At 40.2% G+C, this 17,242-nt stretch overlaps 1 protein-coding gene across 1 annotated transcript in view; it reads right to left on the bottom strand.

Annotated features, from left to right (window-relative positions):
* Window positions 1-17,242, bottom strand: part of LOC141430973 (protein strawberry notch-like) — a 45,926-nt gene that overhangs the window by 27,671 nt on the left and 1,013 nt on the right. Inside the window, 12 exon segments of the mRNA XM_074091883.1 lie at window positions 175-309; window positions 2,158-2,311; window positions 3,811-4,052; window positions 4,635-4,805; window positions 5,481-5,656; window positions 6,045-6,254; window positions 6,867-6,948; window positions 7,382-7,542; window positions 11,807-11,872; window positions 13,573-13,680; window positions 14,154-14,258; window positions 17,120-17,222. Of these exon segments, the coding sequence (XP_073947984.1) occupies window positions 175-309; window positions 2,158-2,311; window positions 3,811-4,052; window positions 4,635-4,805; window positions 5,481-5,656; window positions 6,045-6,254; window positions 6,867-6,948; window positions 7,382-7,542; window positions 11,807-11,872; window positions 13,573-13,680; window positions 14,154-14,258; window positions 17,120-17,222 (1,713 nt within the window).

The following is a 17,242-nucleotide window of genomic DNA, read 5'->3' as shown; positions in this document are numbered from 1 at the left end:
TCATTTCATTAGAAATGAAAAACATTATGCCTTACATTTTCATTTCATTTACCAACCAGCAATTGCCTATTTGTAGACCTAGGCAATAGTACTATAGCTGCATAAACAAAAATGCCAAAGGAAACTAGTCTCAGAGATCAGCGCTTCACAGGAAGGTTAAAGAGCATGTATTACCTTAGCGGCGATACAGAGGTACTTGAAGAACCGCTGGTGCGCCGACCAGAACTGCCCCCACATGGTCTTCTTCATGCGCGCCTCCGCGTCGATCAGCTCGGCCGCCTCCGTGAACCGCTGCATCGCCTCCACCCACTACCAAATACAGACAAATTTTTGACAGAGCTCCGTGGTATTGTTTCAATGAGGGCTATCGTTTTTGTCTCACTAGATGGCGCACTGTTGCGTGAGGTTTTTAAGTATGGCTTTCAAAGTCTGTTATTACGGGCGTGAAAACAAAGTTTAGATTAAAATCATATTTAATACACTTTAAAACCGTACCATAAAAATATCGAGCATGCCACAGTGATGCATAATCCCCGTTTTATTCGGAAAAAAGGGAGGACAAAGGTTTCCGAAAGACAAAACTGTCTCAAAACACAGACATTCATTGCCCCGGAACGCATATTTGCCATAATTAATTTCAGATATTGCAAAATATTCACAAAATTATTCTAATTATAAATAAACCCGCGTAGCTCACCCAAAAACTATGAGATTTGACATTTCGGAGACCTCACGCTACACTAGCGCCTCTAGTGGCGAATTCATACTGTACTGTACAAATGGTACTGATCAGTATTACGAATTATTTAAACTTTTTGAGCACATTAAATTATTATCTATTAAATTATGTTTTCTATCTTATTTTATCGGATAAGTTATTAAGATTTACTGTCATTTTGTGCAAATGGAAAATGAACAGCTCCAAATTATACTTTGAAGCAGAAAAATGACACTTTAAAATACATTGAGAAGAAAAACTGTCCGAAAATGGAATCTTGTCCCATAAAATTGGCAAGTTTAATAAATGTCAAAAAAAAAACTACTTTTAGTTACGTACACTCACAAATATTACCAATGGTAAATAATATGTTCCACCATAAATCATTCATTTTGGGGCTACATATTAAGTTGTGGCCTTGATTTAGACTTCTTCTCACATTCTCTTTTGTACCATCAGCCAAATAAGTGGTCTATCAATTTTTAATCAAGTTCCTATCAAATGAATATGTCGCTAAAATCGAGCTTTCAAGTTGACAGACACGTCTATTGGCATTATTGTTTTATGACATGCAAACGATTATCAACTTTAGGGTGGTAGACCATATATTTGGCTGATGGTACAATAAAGAGTTTACATACATACATTCACTTATTCCGTATTTAGTTTTGCCCTCAATTTATATGGACAAAACTAAATACGTAGATATTTTTCAGCACAATTACATTTTGACAAAATTCAAAATGGTCAATTCAATTGGTCGATTTTTCATTGACACCGAATGAGGGTATAAATCTATCTAAATTATGCAAGTTGTATTACATTGGGGTGCTTGATTGACAACATCAAAATTGTCTGCTTACACCCTTGCAATCAGTGGCGGACTAAAGGGGCGACAGGGGCGGTTCGCCTCTCGGGCCCACACCTAAGGGGGAACCCCGGTTTGGCATTGGCAAGCACACAAAAAAAAAAGTTTTTGCGTGACGGATGTTGCTTCGCTTGTAAATGTTTAAGTGGTGTTCACGTGGTAAAATATTGACTAAAATTTGATTTTCCATTCAGTAAAGCAAGTCTGCGCGGCTTCGTTGGCTCGGCCACGTGGAGAGAATGGGAGAGGATCGTGCGGCCAAGAGAGCATACCTAGGACAACCGACTGGAAGACGGCCAATCGGAAGGCCTAGGTATCGCTGGCTGGATGAAGTCCGAAAAGACCTGTGCGACGGCAGGTGGCAGACTGGCGCCTTGTTGTACAGGATAGGAACAATTGGCGGAGTCTTGTGTCGGAGGCCAAGATCCACTTTGGGTCGCTGAGCCGGCGAAGTAAGGTAAGTAAGTAAAAATTAAAGATCGCCCCGGGCCTCAAAAAGTCTGTCCTCGCAATGTAATACAAGTCGCATGTCACTCCTCTCCCGATGAGGGAGCCTTCTGTAGACACGTACCAGCGCCACGGACTTGTCGTAGGTGTCCCGGAAGGCGTCCGTGAGAGGCACCTCCTCGATCTTGAAGGACACCCCGTGGAAGGACAGCTGCCGCGCGATGTACATGCCTCGCAGCTTCATGTCCATGGCTACGATCTCCATAGCGCCCACGCCCCTGGAACAAAACACCCGTTGACTCCAGAGAAAAGTCGGAGACAAATATATCTCATACTTGTAAATAAAACTCGTTATAACATTCCTCGCCTAACAATAGTTATTTTAATATAACATAACACAATACAAATACTTTTTTTTTTCAATTTCTTTCTTTCGGAAACAAATTAACGATTACATACAATCGAAAACATAACACTCCTTCTGGTTATTGGGTAAACACTGCTAAATACACATGATATGAGACACAAATAGAGAGACCAATATGAGGTAGGGACAGTTTTTGTAGGAATTTTTTGAGATGTCCAATGTCCCGATCTCGCTAACATCCCACCTGTTGAACAAATCGTCAGTACTTTGAAAAAATCTCGTATCTCAAATCAATACGTCAACAAAATTTTGAGATACGAGTTTTTTTTTAAGTAGTGACGAAATCCATTGTATTTTGTTATGTCCTCAAGTGCATAATCCTCAGTTTAAAATGAACGAAAATATAAGACAAATAGCTCATTGAAATAACGACTTACAATAGAGAGTTCTTTTGTAAATAAAACTTTGTTGGCAGATAATGTTTTTCAAAATTGAATGCGTCGTAGACATTCAGCCTCATGGAAAAGTATTATCTGCGAACTTGTATTTTTTTTAAATGCACTTTTGCCTCTAGGAAATAAAGTTATTTCAGTGAACTATTTTATTTTATATTTCCGTTCATTTTAAACTGAGGATTATGCGGTTGAAAGCCCAATAGAATACAATGGTTTCGTTCGAAAGGTGGGCTGTTAACGAGATCGGGACATCCCAAAAATTCCTACTATAAAAGTAAATAGGTACAATTTAGTGCGTTTGTGAAGTTAGCCTGAAGCCTCACAAACTTATAAGGATAGAATAGTAACTCAGTCGTTGATCTGATGAGAAAATGAACTTAGAAGGCCATATCTTTTTGAGCTATTCTGAGCTTGTGTTGAATGTCTTACGTTAAAATTCATAATTTCAGTAAACACACTCTAGGCTCTGTACCGCCCACCCGTTAAGATAACGCTGTGCTCCCTTGCAATAGTTTTAAGTTAATTAATTCCAAAAGCTACTAATAGATGGCGCGTATCCCTCGCCGCAACATGCTAACGATGTGTTCCTTTAAAAGTTTAAGATGTTGGTTGTTTTATTATAAATGAGTTTTAAAGAATAAACACTGCAGTGATGTTATCGTTATTCCAAGTAAGATATTTCATATTCAGTGAAAGTGTAGTGAGCAACAGCTTACAAACAAAGACTATGAAATATCAGTCTAGTCGCTATGTGAAAAGTGTACTCTACTCGTGTTTGTTCCTACTTCGTTCCATCCATCATCTCGTTATAGGCTAGGCTATTATATTACTGGAGCATGACTGGACCAGTAGGATACATTGGCCTCATCTGCACTTTACATCAGGTGAGATTGGAGACCAATCACGGGTGGGTCAGTTTTACGTAAAAAAATATGGACAAACGGCTGAAACTTACCTCTTCTCGACAGCATTAATAAAGTCCATGAACGTGGGGAAAGGCGTCCCCTCCCCCCAAATGCCCAGCCGGACCATGTACGCCATGTTCCGAGGCTCCGAGGCGCCCGTCGCCGACGCGTAAACTACCCTCGCTTTGGGCAATTTGTTTTGCAGCTCTAGGGCGGTAAGACCCGTTTTTGTGGCCTTGCCCGAGCCGACTGGACAGAGGTTTTTCGCTTTGTGGCACTCATCGAATACGATCTGAGGCGGTTGGTTAGGGAAATCAGTTTCTTTCATTTGATGTTTAATGAGGGTTTTCACAGAGGCGAAACATCGTTAGATGGCGTTAGTATCGTGAGGACCGTTTGGCGTTTGCTCGTGATTGGTTAAATAACTAAATGAGCCAATCGCAAGCAAACGTCAAACGGACCTCACGATACTAACGCCATCTAGCGACATTTCGCCTCTGTGAAAAACCCTCATTGCTATAGCCCCCTGAAGCCCACCATATAAATATTAAGAAAAAAATTGACAAAGCAATTAGAATCTAATTGTTTCGAGAATAAAGTCAAACTACCGTCAAACTGCCATGGTGTAAAACAATAGAAAAACAAAATAATTTTTACTGTGGTACATTGTCATAGCCATAGATTCCTAATTCCCTTGAACTTATTGTGTACATTCTATTGCACATTGGGCCGCACGAGGATAGTACAAAATTGACAGATATTTTTGCACGCTGCGCTATGGCAGATATTAATGCAGGTGACTGTAAGTTGTATACGTGTATTGTATTGTGAATGAAGTTTTGCAAGAGTCTAAAACTATATATATAAAGGATACGGGTCCATCGAAGTCCTCCCCGCACCACTGCAGCAGCTGCTTGAGCCTCGTGCGGTACTTGGTGGTGGTGGTGGTGGCCTGCGTCTCTCCGATCAGCGCCGAGTACGTGCAGAATATCACGCCCTTCTTCACGTTGCCGTTCACCGCGGACGATATCTTCGCGTATTTCAACTATGGACGAGTTTTTGAAATACAATTAAATGGCCTAAAAACAGGATGAGTCAAAAAAAATATGAAAAGTGAGATTTTTGCACGCATTGGTTCGAAACACTATTGTGTCACGGCAATTAGGAGATGAGTCAATATATTTTTTTGACTCTTCTCCTTTTTCCTTAACACCACAGTAGGTCAATCAACTTTTTAGTTTAGCTTGTTGCCATGGTAACGTCTCCTGAGTTACTTATTAAAAATATGGTTTAAAAATATTACTCTACTACCATTAAATACATCGCACATTAAATCAAAAATTGTCGTAACTTCTAAATTTAGGGCTTTTGAGTTAATTTATTTATTTTACTAGAGTTTACTCGCGGCTTTGCACGCGTAAACTATTCGATCCGGTACAATTGAATTTTCGGATTTTATAAACTTCCCCTGGGAATTCCCAAAATTTATAACGTGCATCTAGATGGCCATGCCGAAACGTGAAAAAAAAAAGTGTCATTGACGTAACTAAATTATCTTCGACTCCGTGGCTGATCATAAAAACTAAAAAATGAATTACTTTCCATCCTAGAGATGAAAAGGCAATTTTCCACCCAATCAAACTTTCCGAACAGGAGAGATGAAAAAAAAAAGTCTGGTGAAAACATAACGGACGTATGAATACAAGCAGTCTATATGTACCTTGTTAAGCGGATGCACCTCGATCTTGCCGGCGCCGATGTCCCGGAGGTCCCTCTCCGCGTCATACTTGAGATCATTGGACACCGACACCCAGATGGCGCGCTTCCTGCCCTTCAGATAGTTCTCGAATATGATCCCCGCGATCGTGCGGCCTTTGCCAACGCCCGCGCCGTCGCCTGGTGACAAAAATATAACGATATACATTTGTGCCCCCGAATTGTTAAAGAACATTTCAGCTGATACTCGTAATTGGGTAGTTTAAAGAGTAAAGAAATTATTCTATTTATTTTATTTGCTAACTTAGCTTTAAGCTTTTTTTATCTCTTTCTGTAAGTAATGCACATTATGACTCGATGAGTTTTGAATTTTTTTTTTAGTCTTTTATTAAAGTTACCACAAAATATTGGACATATATTTTTTCTTTTGTCTATCAAACAAAAAATAACAAAGATGAAGCGCGTCAAAGTTGGGGAGTGACGTAAGGCTCTCACTCCAGCTGCAGCGCGGACACTGCCCGCTCCGTACGGTCTGGTCGGGCACTCGGCGTGTCCGACACTCGCTCACCAATGAGGAAGCCGGCGCGCGTCCCGCCGGGCAGCATGTGCTCGTGCGCCTGCGCGGTGTACACGACGGCCTCCAGCTGCAGCGCGGACAGCTGCCCGCTCCGTATGGTCTCGTCGGGCAGGCTGAGAGTGTACGACACGTCGATGGGCTCCACGGACGAGAGGGACGCCGTCTCCACCACCGGGTCCGGGTGCTTGCGGCCGAGTTTCACTGAGGACACGAAAAGGGGTTAATTCGCTATGACACTTATGACCAGGGGTCGGACAAAAAGTGCCGATGACGTCAAACCACTTATAGGATGATTTCAAATAGTATTTTTGATTTTCATAAACAATCATCACTTATCATTTATCAACCTTTTCATTAAACGATATGAAATTTATTTTATTCATACCATTGATTTATTTACGATTATTTTGTTACTTCATGAATGCTACTTTGTTACTACATGTCACACGGAAGTTTAAATAAAAACATCATCTTGTGTGCAAGATTACGTCATTTTTACGTCATCCGCACTTTTTTGTCCGACCCCTGCTTATGACTCTATTTCGACTTAGGGCCGGTGGGACGTAACAGATATTTTTGCACGCTCCGCTGTGTAGGTGACTGTACTCATGGGCGCTGGTGATCATTTCCCATCAAGTGATGCTCGTTTGCTTCCGTCCCGAAATTTTCAAACGGTTAAGCTTGTCCTTTTATGATTTCGTAAAAATTTGAATATGGCGATGGCCGTAGAAATTAAAATTTTGAATATAATCAGCAACAACAGTCGTGAGAAAAGTACGCATTCAAAAAAGAAAGAAAAAATAGAAAAATTACGTTTTGTTGGCATGTAGTCTGCGTATGTTTCTGCGACCCCCATCTCTTCGTCATCTACTTCTTCTTCGTCAGCGCCGGGCATCTGCAATGAAACAATGTACATTTTTAACCAACAGAAAAAAACCAAGTTTAATTAACCCTTAATAGGTAGAGGCGATTAGCGACCACTGCATTGAGTTGAAACTGCCTTATTAATTTATAATCGTCACAATTTATTGTAACTATTGAATACGTTAAAAATATTCTTGTCTGGCTCGTTAATTCTGCCGTGAAGCAGCAGTGCTTGCACTGTTGTGTTTCGGCGTGGAGAGTAAGACAGCCGGTGAAATTACTGGCACGTGAGGTATCCTATCTTAGGCCTCCAGGTTGGCAACGCGTCTGCAATACCCCTGGTGTTGCAGATGGTTATGGGCGGTTGTGATCTCTTACCATCAGGAGACCCACCTGCTCGTTTGCCATCCAATCGAATAAAAAAAAAAAAAAAAAAGTATAATTTCGGCAGACAGCGGCACTACCTTGTCCATGGGGTAGAGTGGCTGCTTGACGGGCCAGGAGGGCGCGAACTGCGCCATCTGCCCCAGCATGCCGGCCAGCGGGCCGCCCATGCCGGTCGCCAGCATCGCGTTTAAGTTCTGCAGCAGGTACTGGTTCATTCCCGGCAGGTTCGCGAGCTCCACTGGAAATTACACCCGGTTAGCGAAGGTTCACTACACTCTGTGACAGTCAACTAAGAGGGTCCGAGATGGTTTAAGTTGCTTAACACTTTTCCAGGCACCGAGAATTTAGATACGCCTGTACAAAATTAATCACAGTTTTATGTTGTTTGCCTCCCTCAAGATTCATTTAAAAACGCATATTTTTAACGACTTCAAGTGATTTTGTACCATATTGTAAATTTAGTAAGGTCGAATATTTGTGCACATTTATGTGGTCACTATGCCTGGAAAAGGGTTAACTGCAAGCAATTACGTGTTTACTTGAGTCAGCCTATTGATCCTCTCCAATGGGAGCAGTGGAGATTGTTTATTGTTTATTAATTGTATACATGTAGTACAGTAAAAATCAGATGGATGGATGGATTTTCGTGAAGGCGTTCTCTTCTTCTAGTGCCTCGCCAACTAGGGAAGGCTTTTGGGTTGAGGCACCTTAGAGGCCAAGGACACTAGGTGCTTGCTTTTATTTACTTGACTATGTTGTTAAGTTTTACTAGTGAGGATTGACAGTCAGCAATTTTAGGTTTTAAATTTGCCAAAAACGGTACAATAGTGACAAGTTGGTATTAATGAATAAATAATAGAAAAACAAAACTGGTATAATTAACTATACCTAATGTAAAGAGGTGTTGGATTTTATTCTCGTAAAAGGGGTGTTACTCCATAAAGGGTTGGAAACCTCTAGTTTCATTGCTCCGTCGTGATCATCATATCTGACTCAAGCAATTTACATGAATCCGTCAAGTTGCTCGACCATCTCGGCATCTCAATATAAATACTATATTAAGTAAAACGAGCAAGCGCAGTCAAAGAAAACTAAATGATCGATCATACAGAGGCCTTATTGTAACACTTTAAGGGGCTGTTTCACCACCCATTGATCCGTCTATTCGAACAAAACAAATAGAGACAGCATCACATTTAACCGTCAGTTAACTAATCAATGGGTGGTGAAACAGCCCCTAAATCACAATCGTTTTCATCACTTCTTTCTATCACACGACATAAGACGAGGGTAGAAATAGATAGTGAAAACCCCCAGGGGGGTCGCGAAGCCTCTTTAGTGAGGTCGCGGAGCCCATATTAGTTGCTGGGAAAACTGCTTCATTATAAAAAAAAAAGTTTAAAAATACTTGTTCAGAAAATGTTAACTAATTGGGTCGCGAAATATCTCTTTATACTAAAGTGGTCGTGTCATGAAAAAGGTTTAAAAACACTGGTGAAAACGATCACGAACGCCAGCGCAATTAAACAGTACGGGCTCTGGGCCTGTAATCGGCGCCCGCGCATACAATATCGCAGCTCAATCCGACTTCAGCTAAAAGCGATATCGTATTTACGCGCGCCAAATATCAGCTTACAGATAGCGCGCGAGTTGAATGCAGTAGGGGCCTGAGGTGAAGAGCGGGAGTCGCTCCCCCCCCCCCCTATGCACACGCCCCGCCTCAGTCGTCTTTAGTGTATTGCTGTCCTTGATAGCTGTCGTACACATATCGATCGCGTTAAAGCTCATATTGCACCCCATATTATTATTTTTTTGTTGTTGACAGTTTAATCGAGTTACATCCATCGTGCTGAGTCATGTTGCGACTACAATGGATGAAACTAATAAAAGGTTAGGTGCTAAGTCTGTTTATATTCATAATTATATGTTTAAAGCGCGAAATTTTAAAAATAAGGCCGTGTCCAAAACAAACTGTCAGCCGCCGACGTTACGCAGTTTATTGTATTTCCATACATATTCACTTTTTCGTTCACATCTAACCGACAATACGTTAGGCCGTTATCACAATGAGCCTGCTCACATTCGGCGGCTGACAGTCTGTTTGGTTTGAACATGGCCTTATAATAATAAAATGTTAAAATTAAAATAACATTTCTTTTACATTCCGTAGGTCGATAAATTCGTCATCATTAATTCGAATAAGGTCGCAACACTATCGGATTCCTGAGCTCTGCATTCAACTCGCGCGCTATCGGTAGCTCGTGTCTACAAAACCACAGACAATTGGCGAGTCAAGAATGAAGATAGAGAGATAAATTATTAATAACGCTCGTCCCTACATACACAGAAAACCAATTTATAGTGGTTTACATTTTATCACAATCCAAATCTACAGAAATTTAAATACCAAGTTCAACACGAACAATAGTGCACTACGGAGAAAAAAAACATACTTAACACTCAATTTAACCAAAATGCACAACTCTACTAAAATACTAATAAATATCTTTAAATCATAACTACAAATGAAAAGTGCCAAAAAAATCAAGAATCACAACCTGCTCATAAAACAAAAAATAATCTGAAGACACCAAAAATTACAGCAATCAAAAACCCATCTACAAATAATTAAAAACACCGAAAACTCAAGATTTCCTACTTTCTAAATGACATTCACTACAGACTATGGGTGTTGATGTACTCTGGCATTTGATAAGTTCCAAAACATGACAACACTGACCAGCATTATTTAGGTTATTCAAAAAGTTGTATTTAAAAGAGTGCTCACATGTCCAGAAATCATTTAGTGCACATCCATTTAGGATTCTTTCACGATTTTTACAAGCTTTTATTTAATTGGGTCCAAGGGCCTGTTGCATCACTCTCTAATAAGTTTTTTTTTTTTTTTTTTATTTGACTGGATGGCAAACGAGCAAGTGGGTCTCCTGATGGTAAGAGATCACCACCACCCATAGACAACTGCAACACCAGGGTATTGCAGATGCGTTGCCAACCTAGAGGCCTAAGATGGAATACCTCAAGTGCCAGTTATTTCACCGGCTGTCTTACTCTCCACGCCGAAACACAACAGTGCAAGCACTGCTGCTTCACGGCAGGATTAGCGAGCAAGATGGTGGTAGCAATCCGGGCGGATCTTGCACAAGGCAAGATCAAGCAAGCAAGGCTTTCTGCTGAGATCCCCGAAATAAATACAAGGAATGCTCGTTTAAAATGTATAAGAAAGATGTGACATTATCTGTGATACAGTCTCCGGTTATATAAACAACATAAACAGACATAACATGCGCCTGGCGAGAGTAGAGTATTCAGATTATAATTGTATTGAATAAACGCATGCGTGCATTGAACAGACGGCAGGGTAGACAGCGCTAGTGCTGGTGGCGCGCTGCTGCAAGCAAACTACCAACTGCCCACCCTGGAACTGGAATCGACCCAATGCACGCCCATTGGCACAATATATAAATAACTTATCAGAAAGTGGTGTAAACAGCCCTAAATTAACATTAGGAAAAATTAGGTGCATAGGAGGTTTCATTCAAGTGAATTGCCATGCTTTGTCACTAAAGGAACGAACAAACAGGAGGCGCATAATATACCATCATCCGTTATTTGATTATTTTTTATTGAAATTTATCATCGAGGATATAGTTTCAACATAAAAGTTGCCATGGTCGCTCAGATTTGTAATCTTAAGGCCCCTAATTTAGCCAGGCAACCCTATTACAATTGATAACTGTACTTATTATATATACATATATATAAACTCTGCTATCGTCAAATAACAGAGGAAGGTATATATGTCTATTAGGGCGCAGACTGGACACAAGGTGGCAGCGGCGCGGCATACGTTTTCCAGTGGTCAACTGGCAGCACACGTAATGAACAGAGAAAACGCTCGCCCGCTGCCCGCTGGCATCCAGTTCGCAGCCTTAGGGCTTCCGCTAACTCGAGCGGGTGCACAGCTTAGCGCGAGCAAGGCGTGCTCATTTTATGCCGTCGAAGGGCCTCCCCATACCTATCAGCTTTAGTCGATCAAAAACACTTCATGTCCACGCAATAAGAGCGAAAAAGTCGTAGGTCAGATCAGCCAACGCGAAGCGACGCGTAGAGACGGGAAAACGTATTTTTTTCTACGTCGCTAAGTGTGGGAGAATCTAAGGCTACGTTTCCACCAGAGATGTGCGAGGATGCGTTGCGAGGAATGTGTTTATCGCGAACCAATAGAAACGCTTGATTTACCTGTCCTCACTCTGTCGAGCTGTTTCCACTAGAGCTGCTCTGAGCGAGTATAAGTAAATGAAGCGTTTCTATTGGCTGATGCATGACAAACACATTCTTCACACATCTCTGAAGAAAACGCAGCCCAATAGCCGCAGTCTCTGCTCTATCAAATGGCATGAAACAGCACGCCGGGCGAGGCAGCGGATGCCCTTATATCTCCTACAAGAGTAATACTGGTAGCTTGGTCCTCCGGTACTCACTCTGAGCGAGCAGCGCGGCGCTGTAGGCGGCCGAGGATCCCGCCGCGTACGGGGACGGCGCCGCTACTAACAGCCACGCATTAAGCAACGCACGACAGACGGACAGTTGGGGAACGAGCTAGACCACCCTCACGGAATGGCTATGTGCCTTGCGATCATCGATATCTATGTACCCTACGGCACTAGACTGGCTGTTTGGAACAAAACGCGCGGCGCATCAATCATCACATCAATATTACTTTGACACAACCCCTGTCACCATGGGCGTACCCAGCTTCTGGCCCAGGGGGGTGCAAGTCAGATTTTTAGGTCAGATCACCCATACATTTTCTGCGAGTGCGAGTAAAAAAAATATTTATTCATTTATTTAAATTTTTCAAACTTACAATTATCATTACAGGTTACATACCCAATGGAATAATTTAGCTAAAAAATACACAACGACTTAAATATTTTATGTAGGTACACAAAATACATTACCTAATCACTAATCAATCAAAAATGTAAACGAGGCGTAATGTATTGCAGATAATACAATTTCCAGGGGGGGGGGCCTTGCCCCCCTCCACCCTGCAAACAAACTACCTGTCAACAAACTATACTGAAAGGTTCTCAAATCCGCGCTGTGAACATATTTTGTACGCCGTTTTGATGTAAGAAACATGCAGTCTACACATAGATGTCGATGCACGAACGCTATAGACAATACGGGATATGTTCAGAATATTTCTGAGCACATAGACGGCTCCGATGACCAACGAGGGCAAATGGCTCATTCCCCACCTGCACAAGTGGTTCATACCACTATCATCACGCGAGTGACCGGCGATTGCTTGCACGAAGTAGGATATCAACAGTTTTTTTTTTAAATATGGACATGCCAACTACGCCCATGACCCCGATTAAACTATAGAAAAATTACTTATATTTTTAAAACAATTCCTTTCAGATATACAAATATTTATATGATACAGTAAGCAATTATTACAAAAATATTTTAGTCAAATAATAACTCGCCCCTTGCTATTCCTGGCGCAAAAGTGCCCCCATAATTCTTGCGGCATTTCCACGTTAATTAGCTATGGACAGCCTTTGCACCAGTTTTTTTTTTTTTTTTTTTTAATACTGAGACAACATTTAATAAGCTGCTATTATTATATACTGAGAGGCACAAAATCTGGCCCTCAAAGGTATGCAGTTATAAGTAATTTGTATAGACTCAGTATAAATTCAGGAGAACATCGTTCAACAGTACAAGCATTCACTTGCAGCTTATTATGTAAGTACCTGGGCGACCGAGCTTTGCTCGGGCTAAAACTCGATAATAAGCGTTTTCCCAGAGATAAGACCAATCTAGATCGATTTGTCATCCCCGAAAACCCCCACATACCAAATTTCATCAAAATCTTTGAAGCCGTTTCAGAGATCCCCGAAATATATACATTTATACAAGAATTGCTCGTTTAAAGGTATTAGATAAGACAAAACAATGACTTTAAAAAAAACGGAACCTGGAGTCCTGTGGCATATCCATACTATTATAACAATTGATATCACAGCTGCACACAAACCGCCGATCCCCGACTCTCATAATATGGAATATCAAAGTTTAATCTTCATTGTGCTCTAACAGCCGGATTATACCCTTAATTTTACCTCCCTATTTACATCCAATTCCGGCTCATCTTGAACTTATTTGAAACCTACAGCAATAAACAAGTTCACATCAAATTTCAGTTACACAGTGAATAGTGACAGTAACTCACCTCCTCCTCCTCGCGATAGTCCCAAGTTAATAGGTTTGGAGAGAGTGTTGGCTGAGATCTTGATTGGTTTGACATTTGCAGACTGCCCGAAGGCGACACCAGATGGAGCTGTAAAAAATAACATAATTCTTAATAAAAGGCCAGTGAGGAATGGAATGATACAAATATATTGATGGTTTAAGACTTCAATTAAGGGATGGTTCAAGACACGTCGAAACTATTGGCTCGCTAATATAGCCCGAACGAGAACCCGGCGATGTGCTGCTTGGTGCACTTGGTTACCGCTTTTTAAGGTTCAGGAGCCAAAATGGCATAAACGGAACCCTTAAAGTTTCGTCAAGCCCGTCTTTCTGTGTCCCACGTCCCACGTCTTTCTGTGTTCTGTAGGGAACTACGGCCTAAGCCCTCTCATTTGGAGAGGAGGCCTGTACCTAGCAGTGGGACGTATATAGGCTAGGATGATGATGATGATGTTTCCTATTTTTTCGATAAACGGTAAAAATATTGCAGTTCAGTTTTAGTGATAAAAAAATGCTCATTAGTTTGCCTTAACACTTTCAGTGCTTTTAAGTCGTACTTACCAGCGAGAGGGTTTGTAGTAGCACGCACTGTGACCGTAGCGGGCGCGGGGGTGCCTTTCGGTTTGCTTCCGAGCTGTGCCGCGGCAGCCAGGGTTTTGCCGCCCCCTACCAACAAAAGATCAAGTTAGACAAACATTCTAGATATGCCTGCAGGTTAGCCAGTTGTTTTTACTTCGAAAATTCCTACTGGCAGGAGAAAAATAAGTCTGTATCCAAATATTCTTTATCACTCTGACTCTTTGTCTGACTAAAATTAAAAAAAAAACGAGAATTAATCATAAGGAACAAATCTCTTTTAAAACACATGTTAACATGAAAGAAAGACTGAATATAAACTTTCTTTACATTTTATTTTAATTTATCATAAAAACAAAAAAATCTTCACCTCTTTTTCACAATAAAGGAATGTTTGTCACAATGAGTCATTTACCACAATTTGAAAACAAAAAAATCTTATTTTCACAATTAATGTTTGTCAAAATTAAAACTATGTATTAACAAAAAAATATGAAGCAAATGTTAATTGTTTGATGGTGCCAGCTATCAATTTTTATTTGTCACCACAGTAATGACAAACATGCAGAGTCACTGAGGGAACCCCCGTACTTGAACTGCGGGCGGCACAGTTCGGCGCGCGCCTATAATATTCGTAGACTTCGTTAGTAAGAGTACCACAGCAACAGGTTTTTTGGGGATTCCCCTTAAAATTGTATATGATTACAAACTTTTTCAATTAAATGAAGTAGTTATTTTTAAAACCTTTTATTTAACTTGACATACCAAGTATCTAAATGTGGGTCAATCAACTTGTTCTTATCAATCGTTGCTATAGTTACGGCCTCCTGCGTCACTCTTTAAACTGTAAATTTATAGGATTCAAATTTGCCAAACACGCATTTTTGTGGTAGTTGTAAGCCCTTCTTCTATATAATAAGCATTTAATAAGTTGTAATGTGTACATGTTAGTATTAAACTGTTAAATTAAAGTACTATTTTAAAACCTTTTAACAACAAGACAATAAATATTGATCCACCCATGTACAGTCATGGGCATAAATATAGGTACCTACCAATATGTCAAAAATATCCATACACTTTTATGCCACTAGCACCACCCAGAGTTTGAAGCACAGGCATTTGTAAAGTTACTAAAAGTTACCAATAACAATCAAATATATATTAAGTTTTGATATCAGAAATGACAAAATGATTACATCCTTATTTGGAGAGCCACAGATTACTTATCAATAATGACTCAGCACAGGCCCCTACTAATGTGCCCAAAATAATACTATTAATAAACATTAGCCGGGTCTCCATTGAGCGAGCCGCCTCGCGAGGCAAGCGCATAACGCATGATTCTGTTCGACACATGGCTCAAAATCGCACCGAAAATGGCTGCCGCGCGAGGCGGCTCGCTCAGTGGATACCCGGCTATTCACTATTTACCAACTTATTCATAACAATGTAAATTTAAAAGGACTGTAGGTGGGTCAAACAACTGTTAAATATGTTATTCTGTCCCATACATAACCCAGGAGACATTATGGCAGTTCACTTTCTTAGAAATACTATTAGCATGCTTTATAAGTTGAGCCATAAAAGAATTGCCTTACAACTGTCGCAACTCCTGCAATACCCCTGGTGTTGCAGATGTTTATGGGCGGTGGTGATCTCTTACCACCAGGAGACCCACTTGCTTGTTTGCTATCCAGTCGAATAAAAAAAAACTTTTAGTGGATTTGTAACCCATAAAATCTACTTTTAATAAGTAACTCGGGAGAGATTTGATTGACCCAGGTGCTAGTAGTATAGTATCAAGCTTTTCCAGGCTAATACTCGAAAATGCATCTTCCCAGACATAAGACCTAGCTAGACCAATAGCGATGAAAACTCCATCCTTATTTCCATCGTATAAGGAATATCTGTGCAAAATCTCAGTTATTTAAGTTTGAGGGCTTGCAATGGACGTTGATGAGTCAGTCAGTCACTCAGATGCCTAATGAGTAATGGCAGACTCACAGACATCAATTGTAAATTAATCATTCACTTCATTACCCGAAAATACAAAAACGGAACAAGATATATTAAAAGTAAAAAACATCTAAGCATCCCACTATATAATATTATAAATGCCAAAGTTTGTAAGTCTGTTTGTTACTTCATCACATCTAAACTATTGAACCATTTGAAATGAAATTCCATATACAAATAGCTAGTACAAATTGTGAATAAAGAAAGAACTTCAAGTACATATTACACAGTCTCATGAATATACCCCGTTATTAAGTGGGCAGTTTGGTGGCTACCTAACATCAGTGATGTGCAATGTCAATAAAAAACTTTTTTTAATTGAGTGTTCAGATAAATTTTGGAGTTCCCATACATAGCTACAATGTCGAGACTTGGAAAGTTTGTATTGCACATCACTAATGTTAGGTAGAGCCACCAAACTGCCCGCTTGATAACAGGGTATACTCATGAATTATTTCTTTGAACCTTACCAAACTTCAATCATGGCTTTTTAGATCCATAAGCAAATTTAACATATCTTTGATAGCAAATAACATGTGCTCCAGAAGTGTAACTGTACCAATATTATAGTCAAAATTGTTATTTACAAAAAAAGTCTGAATTCTACATTGAAAGCAGAAAATGTAATAAAAAACCCACAAGTTCCCTAACTTATGTATCCAGTTTTACATACTAGTTGCATACAAAAGTGGATACATGTTAAGGCACCCACTATACACACCAACAACAGTATGTTTTTATTCATACTAACAATATTACTGATTTGAGTTAAAATCATGGACATCAAAACTAGTTTACTCATTTCAAAGTCATTGAGGAATCATAAATAAACGTGTTGTAATAATTATGCAACTAATGATATGAATTTAGCAGTGGGAAACCTTAACAGCTAAGGTAATGTATTTTTTCATATATTATTTTTGCAATTGTACCTGGCACTTCCAAATTATCTGGGTCTTCATCATCATCAAAGTCAGAGTCATCCGATGGGGTGGGTGGATTGTCTTCGTCATCCCCATAAGCTGCCCGTTTAGACTACAAACAAAAAACAAATT

Source organism: Choristoneura fumiferana, chromosome 9 (assembly GCF_025370935.1).
Source record: "Choristoneura fumiferana chromosome 9, NRCan_CFum_1, whole genome shotgun sequence".
NCBI classification, from domain to species: Eukaryota; Metazoa; Arthropoda; class Insecta; order Lepidoptera; family Tortricidae; genus Choristoneura; species Choristoneura fumiferana.
This window is presented reverse-complemented; position numbering and strand designations above follow the sequence as displayed.